The sequence below is a fragment of the Anser brachyrhynchus genome, assembly GCF_964034855.1.
Source record: "Anser brachyrhynchus genome assembly, chromosome: W".
Classification (NCBI taxonomy): Eukaryota; Metazoa; Chordata; class Aves; order Anseriformes; family Anatidae; genus Anser; species Anser brachyrhynchus.
The window spans coordinates 17,271,775-17,295,483 of record NC_137704.1 but is presented as its reverse complement, the minus strand read 5'-3'; the positions used below and the strand labels follow the sequence as shown (position 1 = coordinate 17,295,483).

Sequence of the window (23,709 nt, the reverse complement as noted above, 5' to 3'; positions counted from 1 at the left end):
CGTGAATATAAAAGGAAGATTTCTGTCTCCACCACTGCCCATCCATCACCTTCCACAAGGCTAGAAGCAAAAGGAAGAATAAAAGGAATAACAAGAAAATAAAGAAACATTGCAGCCAGAAACCTATCCTCCGTGTTTCACAATTCCGTAAATTATGCCCTTCCCTTCCTCTTTAATCGCCAGGCATATAAAATATACACTTGCAGCAGAATCATATTCTTCCTATTAAAGTTTCAGAAGAGAAATACAGGTCCCATCTGCCTGTTTAGCAAAGCAGGGCAGAGCATGGCCATTTCTTTTTTTTTTTTCTCAAAATCTGCTTTATGGCAGGAGTTTTCTCTTTTAGGACCGGCCATTCATTTCATTTTCTCCTTGCATCTTGCATTCTCACGAGCAGCCTCTTTATTCTCTCACGGGGTTTGTCAGATGCCTTCAAACTCACATGCCCCTCAAGAGCAGAGGTGTAACCAGCCCTTGATGCAGGTCAAGGAGAGAGGAAGGTCACTTAGGACTTCAGAGTTAGTGCTCTGTGGACAGGACAGACACTACCTGACCAGCAAGAGCAGCAATGACCAGCAAGAGTTGGCAATAAAGAGAAATTAAAAACTTGTCTGGCAGCAGCACTGTGGGGGCACCCACTTTCTATGCTGCCATCCATCCCCGTTGCCTCCAAAGGTACTTGGTCATGTTTCAGGTGGGTCTGGGCTTGGGGTGTGGGGTCCTAGGGATGCATGGTGTCATCCTCTGTCCTAACCGATTGCCTCTGCAAATGGCCTGTACGGATCGTAGCATTGACCAGGGGAACTGGGCTGTCCTTATCCATGTGTGTGAACAGAGGAGGCTCACACCATTTGGACAGCAGTGATGGGCAAGAGAGCAAAACAGCCTCCGTGTCTCCTAACTGACCCGCTGGGTCTTCTCCGTACCTCTTCTGTGGCCTCTCACAGGTTATGTGAGGCACATGCAGATGGCTCGAATGATAATTTATAGTGCTGTGCTCTCAGAAATCCCTCCTGGTGCAGAAGGACACGTCTCTCTTTTTCACCACAGAGCCTCATTCCTATTCAGCGGTGTTCAGAGCAGAGCAGGCGACGAGGACCAGGGCTATCTGGAGATTTACCCGTGCGCCCCTGCTGCCGTCACAGCTCCCAGCCCTGCATGTAAATCAGGCCGTGCTCTGCCAGAGGCGTGAACATTTCCGAGAAGCCTCGCGTGGCAGCAGAAGGGATGCACTGCAAATCTTGTGCTGGCTCTTCATGGCTGAATGCAGCCACAGAGGGACTTGTGTTCTCCTGCCCAATGGGTTCACCATATGAGGCTTTTTTTTTTCCTTTTTTTTTTTTTTTACCACTTTGGGCAAGAAGCTGTTTGGTTTGATGTAGGTTCAAATTTTATATTAAAGCATAATATGAGAAATGCAGTGGAGGAAACCACACTCTGTTCCTTAAAATAAATAGAAGAAAAGACAGTGCTGCAAAAATATTCTCTGATGCACGCACTTCATGTGCATGCCATAAAGGAGCATGTACCTTGGCACAGGCAGCATTGAGGAGCTCTGGATGTTTAACTGGATGATATCTTTTCCTATATAACATGCTTTTTATAAGGCCTGGTGGAGTGCTTGGGCTTGCAAAGTGCTGTAGCCAGGCTCTGCCTTTAAAATGCCAGCAGCTCCATGGTGAGCTCTGAGCCTGCAATGCCATTTGGAAGAGTGGAAACCCCTCAGTAGCTCACCACCTACCTGTTGCTGAGGCCATAGCTCAAGAAAAGGGAAAGGGAAACATGCATTTTGGCCACCCATCTCCCTAAAAGCATCTCCTGCTGCAGCCATTTCTCCCAGCTTTTTCTGCTCTGTGCTTCGCATCCCCTGTTGCACCTGGTTCGGTGCTCGGTCTTTGTCAGCCAGGGAGGCAGACTTCAAATCCTGACGTCGCCATCTGGAAAAGCTGCAGCCCCATTTTCCTTCCCATGTCATCCTGCAAAGTCCCTTTTCTCCCCAGCGTGAAGGGTTCTGCTATAAATACGGGTCTCCAGCCTCTACCCCACGTGCAGGGAGCACTTCCTCTGCTACCCCCTGGCACGCCAGCAATGCAAGCGCAGCTCCCCTCTGCCTGGCACCAACCTCGGGGCAGGCTTTGCAAACAGAGGTAGCGGTCAGAGCGGGCCCTAAGTGCACTCGCAAACATTTTTGAAGCACCAACTCGGGAAAGGAAAGCCTCGGTGTGCCGCAGCACTGCTGACTGATGCCGGCTGGGGATGCGGCGAGTGCCAGTGTGCCGCTTTGAAGTGCGGTGCTGGCAAGCCCCCGGGTCCCTGCCCCTGGCTAGGAAGGGCTGAATGCAGATAGGTGGGTACAAAAAAGCCACATAAAATGCAAGGCGTTTAGGGTCGTTTTGATGAGTGTTTTCACAGACAAATGAGGAGGATAAATTAAAATGCCATAAGGGTTATTTTGCTAATGTGAAGCGTAGATGAATCACACAGAATCACAGAATTGTAGGGGTTGGAAGGGACCTCAAGAGATCATCGGGTCCAACCCCCCTGCCAAAGCAGGTTCCCTAGAGCAGGTTGCCCAGGTAGGCATCCAGACAGGCCTTGAATATCTCCAGAGAAGGAGACTCCACAACCTCCCTGGGCAGCCTGTTCCAGTGCTCCATCACCTTCACCATGAAGTTCTTTCGCATGTTGGTGCAGAACTTCCTGGGCTCCATCTTGTGGCCATTGCCCCTTGTCCTGTCCCCACAGACCACTGAAAAGAGGTTGGCCAAATCCCTCTGTCTCCCACACTTAAGGTATTTGTAAACATTAATAAGATGAAACGGCATAACATGTATTAGAAACGCCAGAGATGGGAGGCTAGATGGGTGGACGGAGAGGTGGATCTTTCCAGATGTCTTATTTTATTGTGACCCTTTATCTAAGGAATGTTTCTCAGCTAGAGAGAATTCACAGTAGTACATTTAACTAGAGACTGACATAACTGTGCAGCAAAATACAAAATGCAGGCAGTGAAATGCAGGGTAAAATGCTGCTGCTTTCCTGGGCAGGGCAAAGACTACGTCCTGAAATGGTGCGAGTCCGTCCACATTTCCAATGGTGCTGTTCGGGGCGTTTCAGAGGCTGCATTTCCCTCTCTGTAGGATAGCAATCACTGCTCAGCAAGATGCTCTATGTCTAGAAGCTGGAAGCCAAGTGGGCTTATGGAAAAGGAAGAGCTGTGAGGGGTGGTTACCTCTGGCCCACCAGTGGAAGCTGGGGGTAGTTTCTTATGGCAAATCTTGGCCCAGGAGAAAGCATCTGTCCTCAGCCTTAAAGGGCTGAGTAATGGCTTATGTGTGGAAGGGGGTCAGCAGCATTGGTACCAGATGCTGTTGTACTGGCACAGGTGTCCCTGTCCCAGCTCTCATGCTCGTGCAGCTCTCCCTGCAAGCCAGGAACTGGCAGCAGATCGCATGCCAGCCTCTTTACCGTGCTGCTCGTTCTCCTGAACCCCCACAGAAGCTCACTGTGGGGCAGCACAATTTGGCCACATCTGCAAGAGTGTCCTGCAGGCAACTGGAACATCCTTCTCCTCTTTGCACTGGTACAAATCCAGAATAGCATCAGTTAAACCCCTGGAGTCAATCCATGATTACACCAGGAGAAATAAGAGTATGCTTTACCCAGCAAAGCCCAACAGAAACGTAAAATCCATCTGTTCAGCTCCAGCAAGCCAAATCCTGGCTGCAGCCAGCTCTCTTTAATTCAAAGACTCCTTTGGACATCTCCTTTGAGTCCAGACATGTGAGCAACTCCAGTGTCCCTGGAAAATGTTTTCCTTGTAAAGCCTTTGTGAACTTGTGCATGTATTTATGCTATGGTTATCACACGTAATTTAAGCTGACATTATAATGACAGCATGGTGAGTTCAAAATGTAGCAGTAAATATAGTTGTTAGGGGGAAAAAAAAATCCCAACCCATCATCCTGAATGCCTCTTCACATCATAGGAGCGATGCAGACAGAATCCAAACACCATAAGCATTTCTGGGTTCCAGTTGGAAACTGCCTGGAGTTCAGGGCAGGCCAAAATAAACATGCAAGACCATCTCTCTTTACACAACAGGACTGCATTTTCTCCTTATTTCCCCTCCTTTTTTGGATTTTTTTTGTTTTTTACATTTTGAAGGGTCACCCCTCTAAATAGGGGAGAGGCTGAGGTTTCCTTGCTGCTGGCTTGGGCTGCTTTCTTACCTGGTGGCATGGCGCACCCCTGATCCTGTGCTCTCTCCCAGCTGAGAGCTGAATCCTGATTATTTTTGAGTGCTGTCAGTTTGTAATGCTATATTTAAGGGTCATTTGCCAATTCCATTATAAGCCTAATTTACAACTCAGCTGTTTTAAATCGAATCAGACTGTAAGCTGATGGATGCGCGTCGTCAGTTGGGTTGTAGGATTTGCCTTGCTTAGGGGCTCAATCCTGCATCCCCCTGCTTGCTTGCAGAAGCATCAGCTGAACAATTAATCCTATTTACTGTCTTTTTTTTTTCATGTGTTTGAGCTGAAACATCTAACCAGTAGATATTTTTCTTTTGCTTCTTCCAGGTGAAATCTTGTTGATTTTTTTTTCTGTTGGCCTTCCCCAGCTCTGGCTGTATTTGATGATCTGGGCATGGGTGGGCCCCACTGAATCGCATGGATTGCTCAGGTGGGTGAGACTTTGTAGGATCAGGGCTAATCTGACAATTTGGCTGCTTTTCAGCTTTCTAGCAGGTTGGTAGAGACACCAAGGGCTTTGCTCGCAGAAGGAGTTGAGACACAAATGAGATCTGAATCTGACCCCTGATCTTTAGTTAAATTGCTCCATAACCTTGAGAAGTGGATTAAATTGTCCCCTGAACATAGGGAGTTGCCTTTGGATATTCAGTGCTGGGGCCACACACTAAGGTTATGCTCATATATTACCTGTGGTCTTCAGAGAGCTCATTAGTTGATTGGTTTACATACAAGAAGTCTGGATGAAAGTGTCATCTTCTCTCCCCAGCTGTTCTCTGTTGCAGACTGCCAGTGGTTCCTCTAGACACATCCAGCTCAGGGGTTAGAGATCTATGTGCCTTGGTGGGGTTTCAGCGTGGTCAGGAAGAGGGATTCAGAGAAGTGTGGCTTTGCAGAAAAATGATGCTTCTCCTCGGGTCAGGGAAGGATAAGGAGATGCGGTATTTGTCCTTCGGACTAACACCCAGCTGTGATGGAGCTGGAGCTGTATGTGGCTCTGAGGAAACACTCATAAGGGCAGGAACTGGGTGGATTTGGTCCAAATGATGTTCTCTTCTCTCTGCTTTGGGCTTTTGCATTGTCTTTGTGGGCATGCTGTTTTGGAAAGGTGACGGTAGGACTCAGTGGTTAGTTTGGAAGCCTGACATCTGCCCCTACCTGCCTGGTTGTGCAGGGGAGTGAGCCAGCTCCCAGCCAGGGCACTGTGCCACTCCTCGACCAGAGACAGAAATAGCCCCAAAGGTAGGACTGCATCAACAAAGCCATTGTGCTAAACATTTCAGTTAGAGGCAGTGCTGTAGCTGTCAAATTGACCAAAGTTGTCCTATCATCTCCTCATGCTCCTCGGCTCGTGGCGTGCCACCGGCATCTCTTACAGGGTCAGGCATGTAAGGCTGGAAGCTCTCTGAAGGCAGGGACTGAATTTTTGCCCTGTATTGAGGCAGCGTGGTCTGAGGCCAGGACTCTCCTTCTGCTCATGGTACAGATAACAGGGCAGTGCTGCCAGAGAGGCCGTGTCCCTGCAGGCTGCAGAGGCACCTTGCGCGAACACGTCTTGCAAAGTCATTTCTGCTTCGAGCTGCGTGTCCACATGGGAGCCATTCTGGACCAGCCCTAGCAGGAGAGCTTGTGTGCTTAGAGCTCGAGGACTTAAATGGCAAATAAAAATGAATGAGAACTAAGCAGACAAATAACGTTTTTGGAGGAAAATCCTCCAACACAAGGTGAAGCTACGCTAATGCTCCTAAAAACCCGTGGGAGCCTAAAGCCAACGCTGTGTAAGCCGTGGAGGGTGAGAGGTGAGGCTGATCTTGCATGATGGGGCTTGGCCCAAAGCTATCTGGGTTTTATAGACGTGGGTGCCGGGGCTGAAGTCATGCACTGGGGTGTTGCCCTTGTGTAAGGCACGATGAGGCTGCCGTGACCGTGATGCTCCGGATGGGACGGCCTCATGGTGCATCCAGCAGTAGGTACATCTCTGGCCACGCACCAGAAAGGGGATTCCTCCTGCAGGGATGAAGCTGGGAGATGGGCTGCTGGAGCAGGGGGTGGAGCAGAGCCGCTGCAAATGCCATCGCCGAGCCTCACACCCCAGCGTTTCTGGAGCCTGCCCGTACCTGCTCCGAAGCCGATATTAAGCCTGCTCAAACACTGCACCGCCTTCTCCTAGCTTTGTTTTCTGTACCCCACACCCAGCACCAGAACAGCGATAACCCCCCCCCTCCACCCTGCTGGGTGACTCAGGCGGGCGGCCACGAGCAGGCACTGTGGTGCGCACATCTGCTTCTCATTTAGTGCGCTCCAACCCTTTTCATTTTACTCCCCAAGACCTTCCTTTGGCATCTCTCTCTGGACGGAGAGAAAAGGGGGAGTGGGGCTGAGGCTTCCCCATCCTTCACCCGCCGCTTGTCTGGGACAGTCGGCTTGAAGCCTCCCAGCTTTTCTGGGGCATATTTTGGAGCCCCAGCAGGCTGGTGACAGCCATGCCTGGAGCCGTGTCCAAGTCCCTCACAATCTTGTCCACTCTGGAGAGACGGGAGCCAAACCAGTTTTCCATGGTTAAGCTGGGCACATTTTCCGTCGTGTTTTTTGTCAGGAAGCTCTCTACATTTGGCTCTCTACATTAGAGATGGCTCTCTACATTAGAGAATCTTTTGATGTTGTGGAACTCCAGGCTGGGAATGATAAGGTTGAATCCCTGTGGGTTAGGATCCGCGGGAAGGCCGGCAAGGCTAGCATCCTGGTCGGGGTCTGTTATAGACCGCCGAACCAGGATGAGGAGACGGATGAGGAGTTTTATAGGCAACTGACAGAAGTTGCAAAATCGTCGGCGCTTGTCCTCGTGGGGGACTTCAACTTCCCGGACATATCCTGGAAACACAACACGGCACAGAGAAAGCAGTCTAGGAGGTTTCTGGAGAGCGTGGGAGATAGCTTCCTGACGCAGCTGGTCAGTGAACCTACCAGGGGTGGTGCCCCGCTAGACCTTCTCTTCACAAACAGAGAAGGACTGGTGGGAGATGTGGTGGTTGGAAGCTGTCTGGGGCAGAGTGACCACGAAATGGTAGAGTTCTCTATTCTTGGCGAGGCCAGGAAGGGGACCAGTAAAACTGCTGTCTTGGACTTCCGGAGGGCTGACTTTGAGCTGCTCAGGACGCTGGTTGGCCGAGTCCCCTGGGAGGCGGTTCTGAAGGGCAGAGGAGTCCAGGAAGGCTGGGCGCTCCTCAAGAAGGAAATCGTGATGGCACAGGAGTGGTCCGTCCCCACGTGCCCAAAGATGAGCCGGCGTGGAAGAAGACCGGCCTGGCTCAACAGAGAGTTGCGGCTGGAGCTTAGCAGAAAAAAGAGGGTTTATAATCTTTGGAAAAAAGGGCGGGCCACTGAGGAGGACTACAAGGATGTAGCGAGGCTGTGCAGGGAGAAAATTAGAAAGGCCAAAGCTCATCTGGAGCTCAATCTGGCTACTGCCGTTAAAGACAACAAAAAATCCTTTTACAAATACATCAACGCGAAACGGAGGACTAGGGAGAATCTCCATCCTTTACTGGATGCGAGGGGAAACCTAGTTACTAAGGATGAGGAAAAGGCTGAGGTGCTTAATGCCGCCTTTGCCTCAGTCTTTAGCGGCAATACCGGTTGTACTCCGGACACCCAGTGCCCTGAGCTGGTGGAAGGGGATGGGGAGCTGGATGTGGCCTTGGCTATCCATGAGGAAATGGTTGGCGACCTGCTACGGAGCTTGGATGTGCGCAAGTCGATGGGGCCGGATGGGATCCACCCAAGGGTACTGAGAGAACTGGCGGAGGAGCTGGCTGAGCCGCTTTCCATCATTTATCGGCAGTCCTGGCTATCGGGGGAGGTCCCGGTTGACTGGCGGCTAGCCAATGTGACGCCTATCTATAAGAAGGGCCGCAGGGCAGACCCGGGGAACTATAGGCCTGTCAGTTTGACCTCAGTGCCGGGGAAGCTCATGGAGCAGATTATCTTGAGGGTCATCACGCGGCACTTGCAGGGCAAGCAGGCGATCAGGCCCAGTCAGCATGGGTTTATGAAAGGCAGGTCCTGCTTGACGAACCTGATCTCCTTCTATGACCAAGTGACGCGCTTGGTGGATGAGGGAAAGGCTGTGGACGTGGTCTACCTTGACCTCAGTAAGGCTTTTGACACCGTTCCCCACAACATCCTCCTCAAGAAACTGGCTGCTCGGGGCTTGGACTGGCGTACGCTTCGCTGGGTTAGAAACTGGCTGGATGGCCGGGCCCAGAGAGTTGTGGTGAATGGAGTCAAATCTGGTTGGAGGCCGGTCACTAGTGGAGTCCCCCAGGGCTCGGTACTGGGGCCGGTCCTCTTTAATATCTTTATTGATGATCTGGATGAGGGCGTCCAGTGCACCCTCAGTAAGTTTGCAGATGACACCAAGCTAAGTGCGTGTGTCGATCTGCTCGAGGGCAGGAAGGCTCTGCAGGAGGATCTGGATAGGCTGGAGCGATGGGCTGAGGCCAACTGTATGAAGTTCAACAAGGCCAAGTGCCGGGTCCTGCACCTGGGCTGCAACAACCCCAAGCAGAGCTACAGGCTGGGAGATGAGTGGCTGGAAAGCTGCCTGGCCGAGAAGGACCTGGGAGTATTGGTGGATAGTCGGCTGAATATGAGCCAGCAGTGTGCCCAGGTGGCCAAGAAGGCCAACGGCATCCTGGCCTGTATAAGAAGCAGTGTGGCCAGCAGGTCGAGGGAAGTGATTGTGCCCCTGTACTCGGCTCTGGTGAGGCCGCACCTCGAGTACTGTGTTCAGTTTTGGGCCCCTCGCTACAGGAAGGACATGGACGTGCTCGAGCGAGTCCAGAGAAGGGCGACTAAGCTTGTGAGGGGTCTGGAGAACAAGTCTTACGAGGAGCGGCTGAGGGAGCTGGGCTTGTTCAGCCTGGAGAAGAGGAGGCTCAGGGGCGACCTCATCGCTCTCTACAGTTACCTGAAAGGAGGCTGTAGAGAGGTGGGGGTTGGTCTATTCTCCCACGTGCCTGGTGACAGGACGAGGGGGAATGGGCTAAAGTTGCGACAGGGGAGTTTTAGGTTGGATGTTAGGAAGTACTTCTTTACCGAAAGGGTTATTAAGCATTGGAACGGGCTGCCCAGGGAGGTGGTGGAGTCACCATCCCTGGAGGTCTTTAAAAGACGATTAGATGTAGAGCTTAGCGATATGGTTTAGTGGAGTACTTAGTGTTAGGTCGGAGGTTGGACTCGATGATCTTGAGGTCTCTTCCAACCTAGAGAAATCTGTGAATCTGTGAAGCAAACCCACCCAGTGTGTGTGCTGCTCAATAGGAGCCTTTTTTTAAATTCCTTTTTCCTCTCTCTGGCTGCGGAGAGAAGTGGGGTGAGGGGGAGAAGAGGGGCTGCCTTTTCTCCCAGGAGCCCAGGAGGGTGAGCCCAGGAGAGCTCAGAATGGGAGGAAATGGCTTTTTGCTATTTTTAAGGTCATGCTGGAAGGAGGTACCCATCCCCGCCGGGCTCACAGGGTGGTAATGTTGTGTGCCTATAGGAATTTATTCAATATATATATCCCATATAGCTGAAGATGTGTCAGGGGCTGGGCAGCTCACACCAACAGCAAGGTGATGGTGGGGGAGAGTGGCCAGAAGCACATGGGATAAATGCCACCAACAATGTCACCCAACTCCTGGGCCCTCTTGGGCATCATCCAGGCCATGCTGGAGATGCTGGAAGACCCTGGGGAATGGCTCGGGGCTGATCTTCATGAGACATGCAGAGATTTTCCTCTCGCTCTCTCTTTTTTTCTCTCTTTCTGGACTTTTTTTTGCAGAGCACCACATGGGAGGGGATTTGCATCACTTGAAGTATGAGTGAGTTTCCATGCAAGTGGAGTGGTTGCACAGGATGAATGGAAACTCGGGAGCTTGACACTCCCTCTCCCACAGGATTTATGCACATACAAACACATAGATATAATGCATACCTATCTGTGTGCATTTATATTTACACACTGTTTGCATAGGAAGTGTGATAAGAGATAAGAGATGTGCAGGCATAAGAGATAGATCCTGCAGGCAGCAGGATCATTTCCTGCTCAGTGACACCACACTCAAAACTGCCCAGAACACTGAAGCATGGCCAGGAGAGCACCAGGGCTCTCACAGAGCCTTGTAGAGGGGGACCCGGCCCCCAGAACTTGCTGGACATTGAACACCTCCAGCACTGCAGCATCTCCCGAAGCCCCAGCGTAGAGGAGCAGCAGGGACCTGGTGCCCAGAGCATCGTCCCCTCCAGTCATGCCCCCAGACTCGTTATCCAAGGATCTGCTTGGTTGCAAGGAAGAATTTTTTTTTGTGATGAGGGTGGTGAGGCACTGGAACCAGTTGCCCGGAGAAGTTGTGGGTGCCCCATCACTGGAGGTGTTCAAAGTTGGGTTGGACAGGGCTTTGAGCGACCTGGTCTGTTGGGAGATGTCCCTGCACCCACTTTAGACATTTGCCCCAGCTTTGTGAGTAGATGCAGCCCTTGAAACACCATCTGGAGCCGGGCTGTGCCTTCTGTCTAGCTCCACTAATTGTTTGTGTTTATTTGCCTGCTCGGGATCATTTATCACTGGGATCCCCCTTTGCCAAAACCTGCTGAGCACATCAGATGGGCCTTATAATGCAGCATTCAGGCTTAATCGAGCTGCTCCAAGAAGTGACCCACAGCTCCTGACTCTGGAGATTTATATAAGCTCTGGAACTGGGAAGTGTGCTGGGTAATTTAAAGAAGCCAGAAAGAAGAAACCTAAGTGAAAAGACGGCCCTTCAATTATAGGAGGCATTGAGCTGTGCTCTGCTCTTGCCAGAGCTCCTGTTTGCATTTATCCAGGGCCCCAGAAATGGTGTCAAGGAAGTCAGAGAGCACCAGGGCTCGGTCCCACCGTATGCAGCGCTGCCGGGTGTCGGACCCCCAGACCTCCTGCCAGGTCTGTGATCTCTCTGCAAAGTGATGTTTGGCTTGGGATGGGACCTTGGCGCAGAGCAAAGGGGATGTTGGGGATGCCCAGTGCCTGCCGAGGTGAGGAGCAGCAAAGGAGAGAGGAGAGGAGCTGAACCCAGTAGTCATTGTGCTGATGGAGGGGCCGGCTCAAGCAGCAAGCCAACAGAGGAGCCAATGACAGTACAAATAAAAAGAAATCTCCTAGCGCGCTACAGGTGCACAGCCTCAACGTAAACACCCCCTGGGCTAAGGGGTGGGTCCTGGCAGCGGCGGTGCAGCAGTGAATTCCCACTACTGCCAGTAGCATCCGAGCACCCAGCACGCTGTGAGCCAGGCCAGATCCTCAGGAGGAGAGGTTTTGATTCACAGTTAGCAGTTTCACCAGATCCTATCTGCACACAAGCAAAGCTGCTGAAGCACAAGATGCTGGGCGCAGGCTCTCTGTAGCTGCAGCTAACCTGCAGGGATAGATTTGTTTGGAGATGTGTAATATTTGCTGCACTTTGTGCCTAGCCCTTACCAGGATGAATTCCCAAGGATGAATTCAGCAAGGCACATTTTGCTATTTTTTATCTGTGAGATGTTTCCCTTTTGGGCATGGGCTTCTCACTTCCAATCTCCCCTTTGAAGCTGGAGCTGCTCTGGCAGGGGAAGGTGTCCGTCAGATGCACGGGACATCTGGTAGCACACTAACAAGTCTGAACAGACGTGGGACCGGAGCAAGCTCAGCTCATGGATGAAGTTAGGGTGCAGTCATCTGCCTCCGGCCCTTGCTTCATGGCTGGGTACCTGGTCGTTGTTCTCTGAGTGTTTAGGTACATTGTGAAACAGCTCGTTTGCCTCCCCCTGTCCCAGATCCCTCAGCAAGACAACCCCGTGTGGGTTGTCCATGTGCTGAGGTGACACGGGACAGCTGCCAGGCATGAGATAATAGCAGAGGGGCGCAGAACTGGAGAACTCTGTGGCAGCAGTCAGCCGTGACCAGCTGCCCCTCCTTTTGGGGGAGCCCAGTTGCACCAGTCCCCCAAACAGCCATGCAGATAAGAGGACACTCCCTGGGTAGTCTTGTGCCAGCAGTGTGGGTACTGGCGCCCAGCAGCGTGAAGCAATGCAGCATCACCCTTTTCCCACATAGCTCCTGACAGGGCAAATCGTACATGTGCCTAGAAAGATGTTGGCTCTGGGAGGGCATGGAAGAAACGTGAGGGGGAGGGAATTGTTGCAAAAGGATCCCAGGGGAAGGATGTGATAGAGAAGAGGAGCATGTGGTGGTTATGAAAAGGTAGAGGGGGTGGGAACTGAGAAGAGAAGGAAGGAGACAAAGTGATGCAGAGGGATGCAGAGGTTAAGTCACAGAGGACAGGGGAGGAGTTAAAGGTGACATGGAGATGCAGTAGTAGCAGGTGATTATGAAGGTGCATGTGGGGCAGTGGAGAGGAGGACAGAGAGAAGGCAGGGCTGTTTTGGTGCTGTTGATTGGGACCCCCCTGCTGATGCCCCACTGTCTGTGTTTTGTCCTAGGGCACTAAATGGGAATATGGCCAATAGCATTGAAGATCTTATCGGGATTCCATTCCCAAACCACAGCAGTGAAATCTTATGTGGTTTAAATGAGCAGCGGCACGATGGTCTCCTCTGCGATGTCATCCTCATTGTACAGGACCAGGAATACCGGACCCATCGGTCTGTCCTTGCTGCCTGCAGCAAGTACTTCAAAAAACTCTTCACTACTGGCACTTTAACAGACCAGCCCTATGTTTACGAGATTGATTTTGTCAAGCCTGAAGCACTTTCTGCCATCCTCGAGTTTGCCTACACCTCAACCCTCACCATCACCACCTCAAATGTCAAGCACATCCTCAGCGCCGCCAAAATGCTGGAGATCCAGTGCATTATCAATGTATGCCTTGAAATCATGGAGCCTGACAGAGAGGTGGAAGAGGAAGATGACAAAGAGGATGACAACGACGAGGAGGATGAAGATGAAGATGAGGAGGAGGAGGAAGAGGAGGAAGAAGAAATGGAAGATTTTGTCAGTCAGGAGAACCTAACTGATGTCCAAGAAGTAAGCTGTCACCAAAGCCCTTCTAAGTCTGATCTTACCGAAGAAGCATACACAGAAGCACCTAAAGACTTTCCAAATCACTACCCAGCCAATAACTCCTCTGGACACTTGGGTGTGATACGAGACTTCTCCATCGATTCCTTGCTAAGGGAAAACTTGTACCCTAAGGTGAACATCCCAGAAAGGAGGCCAGCTCTCTCTCCTTTCACCCCCAGCTTCTTCCCCCACCTGTGGAATGGCGATTTTAGCTCCTTTTCCCAGCTCGAAGAGCCACAAGTAGACAATGGCCCCTTGGATCTGGTGATCAAAAAGAGAAAGATCAAGGAAGAGGAGGAGAAGGAAGACCTACCTCCGCCTCCTTTCCCTAATGACTTCTTCAAGGACATGTTTACCAACACCCCAGCAGCTCCCTTAGGGCATATTAAGGCAGAGACCGACTATAGCGCTTATCTCAATTTCCTCAGTGCTACCCAGTTCAGAGGAGTTTTTCCTCCCTGGCCCCTGGAGGAAGAGAGGAAGATAAAGCCCAAGGCGTCCCAGCAGTGTCCCATCTGTAACAAGGTCATCATGGGGGCTGGAAAGCTGCCCCGGCACATGAGGACCCACACGGGGGAGAAGCCGTATATGTGCACTATCTGTGAAGTCCACTTTACCAGGTGTGCATCCCGTACCTCTGCCGTGGCAGTGGACTGGGGGGTGGTGGCTTGTTCCCAAGCTATTTATCTCTTTTGTCCCCAAAAACATAGCAGAGATAAGCAGGGCCTGATCTCCGTTCCTTTGAGAAAGAGGGAAGGAGAAGAGGGAAAGAAAGAAAAGGAACCCACTGATTTTGGTGGTATCACAGCCGCTCTCCGGACAAAAGTGTAAATAAGCAATGGGGTATTTTCAACCCCGTTGTTGTCTGCCATGGTCGGATGAGAGGGAGCTGGAAAACAGATGGTTGCTTTTGGTCAGATAGCCAAGGAAGCTTCATCCCTAATGCGCTGGGGGATGCATTGAGTTGGGAGGGTTATTTAGTTGAGGGATGCAATTAGTTCGGTTTTGCACATCGTTTTGGCATCAGCCAAGTTGCACATGCTTAAACATGACAGTGTCTGCACTTTCGGAGGCCAGAGCAGTCCTAATTGCTAGATTTTGGTCTGCAAGGGTAGATTCATCACCCCTAACATCATTCACCTGAGAGCCTGGCACCTCCACCCCTCCACGGCCAGAGGAGGGACATGGGCACCCTCGGCTTGGCCCACACAGAGCTAGATGAGGAACAGGGACGAGTGAGGTGTCCCCATCCCAATGGCAATGACAACTTGCATGACCTAGATTGCCTTGTAGGTGTCTCACATTGGGTGAGACCAGCCCCAAGCTGGCTGCTACCAGGTGGGTGTGAGTGGCCAGATCCAGCCCCTGCACCTCCCCGTACCCCAGCAGAGCCCTCGGTGTTAAAAAAAAAATGCAGCAGGCTGAGGGAAGGCTGTGCAAACCTAATGCTGCAGCTTGCGAGCCTTCCCTGAAAAACTGGTCAAATTTAACCGGTGAGCAGAGACAAATAGATTCCTGGACCTGCTCTTCCTGGGTATAATTAATATATAATGAGTACAATCTTTACCATAATAATAAAGCTTTTCGACAAGAGCATGGCATTTCAGCTCCTGGCTGTGTGTGAGAGAAAGAGCCCTATTAGGCTGGGGCAAGCAAACCAGAGGAAAATAATATGCACAGTAGGCAAAGCTGAACTCCTGACAATGGCCAGACACCTGGGGTGCTCCTGTATTCAGCCTGTCTTTTCTTCTCCCGTCCCTGTGATAACATTTGAGTGGATGTTATGGTTTAACCCGACAGGCAGCTAAGCACCACGCAGCCGTTCGCTCACCCTCCCCCCTCCCTCTCTGAGATGGGGGGAGAGAATTAGAAAGAAATGAAAGCCTGTGGGTTGAGATAAAGACAGTTTATTAAGACAGGAAAATAATACTAACAATAATAATAATAATAATAGTATTAATAATAATAATGTGTATGAAACAAGTGATGCACAATGCAATTGCTCACCACCCGCTGACCGATGCCCAGCCTATCCCCGAGCAGCTGATCCCCCCCACCCCGGCCAGCCACCCCTATATATTGTTTAGCATGACGTCAGATGGTATGGAATACCCCTTTGGCCAGTTTGGGTCAGCTGTCCTGGGTCTGTCCCCTCCCAGCTCCTGCTGCACCCCTAGCCTGCCCGCTGGCAGGACAGAGCGAGAAGCTGAAAAGTCCTTGGCTTAGTGTAAGCACTGCTCTGCAACATCATTAAATCATCATTAAAACATCAGCATGTTATCAGCACTCTTCTCATCCTAAATCCCAAACACAGAACCCTACCAGCTACTAGGAGGAACATTAACTCTATCCTAGCTGAAACCAGGGCAGTGGATTTTATGCAGATGATGAGGATTTGACCTGAAAATAAATTTCCATGCTCTGCTCCATTAGCGCAGCGGCCCCCGTATTACCGTGTGCGGAGCATCGTGCCTGGGGTGGGCGTTCGTAGTGCCAGCCAGCTCACCCCGGTACTTGCAGGGGAAAGGCTGTGCCCGCTGCTAATTCCCATCTGCAGGTGATGGGCTCTGGTTCCTGCTGGTGCTGTCCTCACGGTTGTCATCTCCAGATGCATGGGCTCGTGCTGGGTGTGATGCTGCAGGTGCTAATAGCCAAAAAGGAAGCAGCTCAGCTTGACCCATCACCGACACCTTTCCCATCATGGGAATAACAGAGTAGAGCCTTCCAGAGGGATTCGGTCTACAGCTCCCCAAATCCTGTACAAACAAGGGCGGCTTGTTTAGGGAAACTGAGGCACGAGGCAATGTTGGCGCTGACTCACAGCCACTGCATAAATAAGTAGGAGGGCTTGGGTGAGAGTTGAGCTATCCTGACCCCTGGTCCAGGCTTTGATAGGGAGGTTGAATCAGCACCTTGGAGGTTAAAACCTTACCAGCCCTCCCAGCTCGTGGCTGCTCGTCCCCGGTGGGTCAGGAGAAGCCTCCTGGAGTCAGTCCTGGCCCTGGGGCACGCACCATGTCCGCAGAGCCCGCAGCTGACGAAACCTGGCCCTGCAGCGAGCCATTCCTTTCCAACGGGAGGAGCTGCTCCTCCTTGCGGGGTTTTTGCAGTTGTTTTTGGAAGGAGGAGGACCAGCTGAGTGCTGAGTGCTGTGAAAGCAGCTCTCCTTTCAGTTTTGGACATCAGCTCCCAGGAACTCTGTGCCTCCAGCCCTTGGGATGTTTTATCCCCCCTCCCACACAAAATCAGGGCAGTGCTTTAACAGAGCTGGTGACCAGTTCCATGGCCACAGCTGTTTTCTGCACCACAGATCCTGATCTGGGCAGAACAGAGAAGGAAACCTCATCTCTGTTTGGGAAATGCATCTCTGTTTTGGTCTAGCGTGGACCATTACTAATGTGGGTATAAACATAAGGGCTTCTTTACATCCCCCCATATGCTCAGTAGCTTCTGAATACAAAGCATAAGGGTTTTGTAGAAAATAAATCCCCAAAACATCAGGACTAGCACAACAGTGCCATCCCTCATGCCCCATCATCACTCAGGAGAATGAAGCCGTTCACATGCCGTGGAGGGCTGGAGGGTTTTTTCCTTTAATGCACTAAGCAAAGTGGACATTCCAAAACACTGGTTTATTCTTAAAAGCATTTGGAAGCACTTTGAATAGCATGCTGCTGCTTTTATTTTTATTTACTTGCTTTAGCTATTTTCAGCATTACTCGAGTGTGAGACCTCTCCTTTAGGGTGACATGTATTTAAGCAAAGTGGAGTGATTGAGATGTAGCAAGAGATTTCTGCCAGGATTTCCTGCATGCCGCTGCTTGTGCTATGTGTTGTGCTCTCACAGGGAATTGCATGCTTCCTGCAGCATCGGCCCCATGAGGCAGCGAGCAGAGCCTCAGCTGGGGAGATGCGAACCCGAACTGTCCCTCCTGGCATCCTGGGGGGATGCAGGGGAGCACAGGCTTTCCGTGCTCCAGAAATGGGATTTCTGGATTAATCACTTCTGTGCATTATTTCTGTGCCTGAGGAAATGTGTAGGAACAAATTCACTGGGGGAGATAGAGAAAATGCAGTCCCCTGGGTGGGGGTCCCCAAAACTCCCCGTCAGATGTGTTCTCCGTCACTTCCATGGATTCCCGCGTCCTGTGGCAAGGACCTGCATCTGCCACTCCTGACTCTCAGGGACAGCTGCCCGCAGGAAGCAGGACTTCATTTAATAGCTCATTAATTTTTTGCTTTAACAAAGGCTGCTCAGGTTGTAGTCTGCTGTGGTGCGCTGCTGAAGTGCTAGAGAAAACTGCAAATAGTTCAGCTTTTCCATCAAGACAGCTCCAGAGTGCTCATGGAAAAACTATTCCAGACGGAAAGGTTAACAATATTTGTTCATATTATTTGTGTTGTGACAGCTCACAGAGCCCTAATCATTTTCCTAACACAATTGCATTAAGGGTATTCACACACACAGTGCATTTCTTGCCTGTGCATCGCTTGCAGCTCCTCCTGGCGCAGCCCGTGCCTGCCCAAAGCCCACAACCCACACGCAAGAGCAGCAGACAGGGTCTGACAGGCCCCTTACCTGTCAGTTTCTCCCGACGCGCCCAGCTCGCCTGAAGGTTAATATTTGGGGAGAAATGGGCAGAGGCAATGAGAGCTCGCTGCCAGCCCCTGGGCTGCAGGCAGCTAGTGGCAGGGCTGAGGCAGGGCAGAGGTGTGCGCTGTGGGATCCAGTTTCTCCCCATCTGCTGACAGAGATTGGTAATAGCCTGAAAAAGCTTTGCCTGTGTTCACATTATGCAGTCCTGGCACACTGCATGTTTATTAGGAAAAGCAATCCTGATAGGTTAAACATTACATATATAGGTTTAAATTATATTATAGGTTGGGCGGGTGCCTTACAGGCAGTGAGCATCTCCACCGCCTGCCTGCAGCTGCACCATCCCGCCAGCGCAGGGCTGGGCTGCGATTTCTCAGAGGCAGTAAAAGGTCGCCTGCTGACAAAGTGGCTCTCCTGCTAGGGACACTTCTCTGCCTCCTTTCTGGAGTCCTGTATTTCTGGCCTGAGGCTTTCAGACCCCCCACTGGCAGCAGTTTTGTGTCTGCAGGACCCACGGGAGCCCTGCCTGGGGTTGTGCATGAGACTCTGGGCTGTGCTTGTGCTTTCCCTGCCCTCCTTCATCCATCCCCATCGGCAAGCGAAGGAAGGAGGGTTTGGGGCTCAGACCGCTGAATGCAGCCTGGCCGAGCCAGGGCTGAGCCCCAGGGGGCCTGCCTGGCCCTGGGAGCACCACGAAGCAAAGCAGGGAGCACCCAGCTCGACCCCAAAGAGCTGCACATCCCCAAAAGGAGAGTCCCCAGAGCCATTGGCCACATCCTCCAAGCACAGCTGGATTAACAGGCAGCAAATGAGCACAGGGGCAGGCAGTGGTCACTGCGGATAAAACAAATGCTACGTCAGGGCTCATGTAAAGCAGCAGGGATTGATGGTGGTGCTGAAAACTGTTTCAAGATGCATGCAGTCAGGGTGGCAGAAATTAGCGTGTAGGCAGCAGCTTGCAGATTTTGAGTGTTTGATCTGCCAGCAGAAATAAAGTTTTGCTTGTTTTTTCCTCTTTTTTAATGCTCATATACTTTGTATATATTAATGGACTGACTCCATCTATTCTCCTCATTCTTTTAATGTCTCAGAGGGATCAGACTGAAAGCATTTCCCAAAACATTATGAATTCTCCCACTTTGCTGTTTACTTACTTTCCATGTTGAACACCACTCATGAAGGCTTGGCTCAGTTCACTTACAGCCAGCTTTGCATTTTATATCTGTGCCTTAGCTGTGAATTTTGTAGACTGCAGAAGGAAATATTGCAAAAAATTTAGCCAGCTTAGGAGAATAAACTTGCAGATCTTAGATATTTCTTCCCACCTGACAAAAAAAAAAAACACCGTGGCTTTGTAAATAAATGCCATGGGGATGGGTTCTGTGCCATCCCAGCACTGTATTTAAAAACCTTCTCCCAGAGGTGTGCTGCTGGAGGTTGCAGAGCGGGTGGCATCCTGCCCTGGTGCGGGTGCGGAGCTGGTCTCAGCCCTGCACCCTGTGGGGCCTCCAGTTCCAAGGCTGGGCTGCTGAGACACCCAGAGGCCAGCGCAGGTAGGGGAGGGAAGGAAACCCGCACCGAGGGGGCTTCGCTGAAGCAGCGTCCATCCCCAAGTTGCCAGGCTCTTTACACTCAACTAATGCCCTCAGTCACAGGCAGGAACATAGCTGTACTTCTTTAGATGTGCCCAGATATGTTTAGGCTTTAGTCTAGACTTTTTTTTTTCCTGTGAGTGATGAAGCTTTGTTTTAGGGATGTTGCTTGTTCCAGTCCAAGCTGTCTGGGGCTGGTTGGGGTCAGCTGCAGGCTGCTGGGGTGGCAGCTGGGTGACGGACCCAGGGGTGATGGCACCCATGCCCCCAACCCCACGCCACCTGACCCCGCGCCGATTCATTTGCAGGCAGGACAAGCTCAAAATCCACATGCGGAAGCACACGGGGGAGCGGCCATACCTGTGCATCCACTGCAACACCAAGTTCGTGCACAACTATGACCTGAAGAACCACATGCGCATCCACACAGGTGTACGGCCCTACCAGTGCGAGTTCTGCTACAAGAGCTTCACCCGCTCCGACCACCTCCACCGCCACATCAAGCGGCAGAGCTGCCAGATAGCACGGCCGCGGAGGGGCCGCAAGCCAGCAGTGTGGCAGGCGGCCAGCCTGCTCTTCACCCCCGGCGGCCCACCGGTGGACAAGGCCTTTGTGATGCCCCCCGTGCTGGAGGAGATGAACCTCAGCGGCGCCACCATGTGCCTTCCCGGCCCCAGCCCCAAGCATTTTATGAGTGGGGCCAAGACAGCATTCAGCCTGCAGGAGCTGGAAAGCCAGTTCGAGAACACCCAGATGAAGCTGCTCAGGCGAGCCCAGCTGGACATGGAGAGGAATGCGGACATTTTCGCCTTCACCCTGGACCACAACGAGAACCTTACAGCCCAACCCTTCTTCCCACTCAGCGACCCCTGGAGCACAGGCTTCAGCGGCCTGGCGGGGCTCAGCCACGTGGCTCCCATCTCAGAGGCCAGCAACTAGCTGGGGGGCTGCTGCCTTCCTCGCCCGCCGCAGGCCCGCCAAGAGAGCTGACCCCGCACCGGCCGCAGCACACTGCCCCCAGCACTTTAGACTCAGCGATGCACTCAGCTTTGGTGGCCCAGTCCAGGAAGGTCAGGCCAGGGCTGCTGCACTCCTCAATGCTCCTGAAAATGTCACTTGCTTTAGTCCGGGGCACGGCCACCCCCCTGGGACCGCTCTGCTGGGAAACCCACAGGGTGTACTGGACGCCCGCAAGCCGTCCAGACTTGGTTTTGATATGTTACATTCCTTGTCCCTTTTGGTCAAAAGGACTTTGGGGGTTATTGTTTTTTGGGTTTTGTTTTGTTTTGTTTTGTTTTTTAGTTAAATTCCCATGTCTGGCAACAAAATTTGTTCCAAGAGGGGTCCTGGTGGAAGAGTGGGGTGAGCGGGGCAGCTCCGCACTGCCGCAGCCTGGAGAAGGGAGGGGGTCGGCTTTGTGGGGCTGTGTGGGATGTGTTGGGACCCTAAACAATCAAAAAAGATTTTGGATATCACCCAGACGAAACCTCAGTGGAAAAGGGGAATTTTGTTACTTTGGTTCTTTGGCCATTTCTTAAGATCAGACAAACCCTGTTTTGAGCATTTTAACTTCAGTTGCTGTCCTGGTTCCAGTTAGGACAAAGTTAATTTTTCCTCCTAGTAGCTGGTAGGGTGCTATGTTTTGGATTAGGATGAGAAGAGCGCTGATAACATGCTGATGTTTTAATTGTTGCAGAGCAGTGTTTACACCAGGCCAAGGACTTTTCGGCTTCTCGCTCTGTCCTGCCAGCGAGCAGGCTAGGGGTGCAGCAGGAGCTGGGAGGGGACAGACCCAGGACAGCTGACCCAAACTGGCCAAAGGGGTATTCCATACCATCTGACGTCATGCTAAACAAAATATAGGGGTGGCTGGCCGGGGTGGGGGGGCCGGCTGCTCGGGGATAGGCTGGGCATCGGTCAGCGGGTGGTGAGCAATTGCATTGTGCATCACTTGTTTCTTACACATTATTATTATTAATACTATTATCATTATCACTATTATTATTATTGTTATTATTATATTCCTGTCTTAATAAACTGTCTTTATCTCAACTCACAGGCTTCACTTTCCCGTTTCTCTCCCCCATCCCAGAGAGGGAGGGGGGAGGGTGAGCGAACGGCTGTGTGGTGTTTAGCTGCCAGCCGGATTAAACCACAAAAGTTGCTTAAAAAGGTTAAAGAAAGTTTTTTGGAAGGATCAGAAATGTTTTGATCTAGATCTTTTTTTAAACCCTTGCTTTGGGAAAAGCAACCATGAGGGAATATTGAAATGAGTAAGTTGTTTCAAACCAAAGAGTCAGGAGAGCTCAGTGAGAATTTGCCGCCACTGACCGTGTCCGGATTTTTGTCCTTAATTCCCCCCTGCCCCTAATTCCTATATATATTTTGATGACAAAAATTTTACAAAACACTTGGGTGTCCCTGAATCTGCAATGCTGATCAGAAAAAAATTCAGTGCACAAATTTCCCTGCTGCTGGTCTCAAGGGATCTTTAGGGGAAAGGAGGCCATTAAAGATTTCTTGCAGACAAGGTTGTCTACTTGCAAGCAAGTAGAAATCTTTCTTCACCATTTGTTGCTTCAAAAGACAAGGCAGTAGCGTCCAATGGGCTGCTCCAAGCTGAAGCAGGTCCATGGTGGCTGCTGGGTCTGGGGTCCCCCCCAGCCTCCCTGCAGACCCTGCTTCAGCCACCCCCACCTGATACTTCTTCCCTCTCGCCTTCGAGGCCAAAAAGTAGCAGTCGGCTGGAATCGCCCCATGAGCCTCCTTTGGCCTGGTAGCTCCTAAAAATATGAACTGCATTTGAGAATGAAGGCTTTTGCTGGCGGTCTGCCTCTCAGACGTGGTGGGACCCCCATTTCACCATCTGATGAGAAGTTGGCTTCCTGTGGGTGCCTGGTAGGGTGGTCTTACATGAGACCGGTGCTCAAAAGTGTAAATGTTACAAATTATGGCTTTTTCTTTCTTTCTTTACCATTACCTTTAAACATCAATAGGATGAAAGGGAACGAGAGGACTGCAGGTCCGTTTTCTGTAGGTTCTTGGCTTGCCCGCCGACAATGTTGCTCTGAAGTGGTGACTGGACGAGGGTCTCCCCGTGGGAGCCCAGCATGTCCCCTCCTGTGCCCCCACAAGGGATGCTCATGCTGTGACCACACGCAGACGAGCACTGCTACGGACTGCCTGCTGCTCGCTCCTGGGAAGTAATCCGCAGGGACTGTGCACAACAAATTGGTGGAGAAAAAATAGAAGAAAAAAAAGATAACTTCCAAAAACTGCATCAAACTCTTTTTTTTTTTAAGTCCTTATCAACTTCTTGCACAAGCAACGTTTTGCAGATGACTGGTTACTTCAGGTGTTTTTTGTGTACGATTTGGAGTCGTTGTAAAGTATCCAAAGATGCTAAGTACTGTATAACCTACAAGAATTTGAAGCAAGGTGGGTTTTTTTGTCTCGATTTGTTTGTTGTTGTTTTTTTTTTCTATTTGTCTATGGGGGAAAACATTTGCAATTTTTCTATTTATAACTATTTTTATGTGATTGCTTTACGTACAAAACAATAGAAAAAAAACCAACAAAACAAAAAAAGGAGAGAGAAACGCACACACAAATTTGCCTTAGTTACTCACGGGACAATCACCCTTAACTTTCATTGAAGCTAGAAAGTGAATGGAAAGAGAAGAAAGACTAGATCCTTTTATGTATTTATTAAACTGTATTAATTGATGCTCTTAAATTATTAGTGGGACTTGGTTCTCTTGCCTGTGTCCAAGCTGAGAAAGCTGAGCTGCCCCCCAGGGACAGCTTCGGCTCCACCTGTGCTCGCCAGACGTACAAATTCGGCGTTTTCCAGAGGCATCTTTTGGAAATGCAGACTAATTACGAGGCAGCCAGCCGGAGCAAGCTGGGGCTGTGTGGCGATGCTGATGGCTATGTCCTAGTTAAGGTTGATTTTCCCGCGTTGCGCTGGTTTGGGTTGTACGGAGCCTGCTGGCAGCAAGCACGTTTTGGGGTGGGGAGGGAGGACTAGAGCAAACCCTATTTCTGTGGTGTGCGGTGACTCCAGGCCACAGGTATCCTCATGGGAGACTGGCTTGGTGTGGAGGCAGCCTCACGGGTGTGCTGAGAACCCAGCCTCAGGCTGGGAGGATGCAAGGCTCTCCAGCTCGACCTGTGGTGCCTTCTTGGTCA

At 51.1% G+C, this 23,709-nt stretch overlaps 1 protein-coding gene across 9 annotated transcripts in view; it reads left to right on the top strand.

Annotated features, from left to right (window-relative positions):
* The window catches only part of ZBTB7C (zinc finger and BTB domain containing 7C), a 216,874-nt gene extending 193,620 nt beyond the window's left edge, over positions 1–23,254 (top strand). For 8 of the 9 annotated variants that reach the window (XM_080572140.1, XM_080572137.1, XM_080572139.1 and 5 more), the window contains 3 exons: positions 12,750–13,949; positions 19,827–21,092; positions 21,680–23,254. In XM_080572140.1, the coding sequence (XP_080428266.1) occupies positions 12,766–13,949; positions 19,827–20,457 (1,815 nt within the window). In that variant the 5' untranslated portion in view covers positions 12,750–12,765 and the 3' untranslated portion in view covers positions 20,458–21,092; positions 21,680–23,254. Of the gene's footprint in view, positions 1–4,583; positions 4,687–12,749; positions 13,950–19,826; positions 21,093–21,679 lie in introns of all 9 variants that reach the window. The other variant, XM_080572134.1, reaches the window with a different exon arrangement.
* The last annotated feature ends 455 nt before the right edge of the window (positions 23,255–23,709 follow it).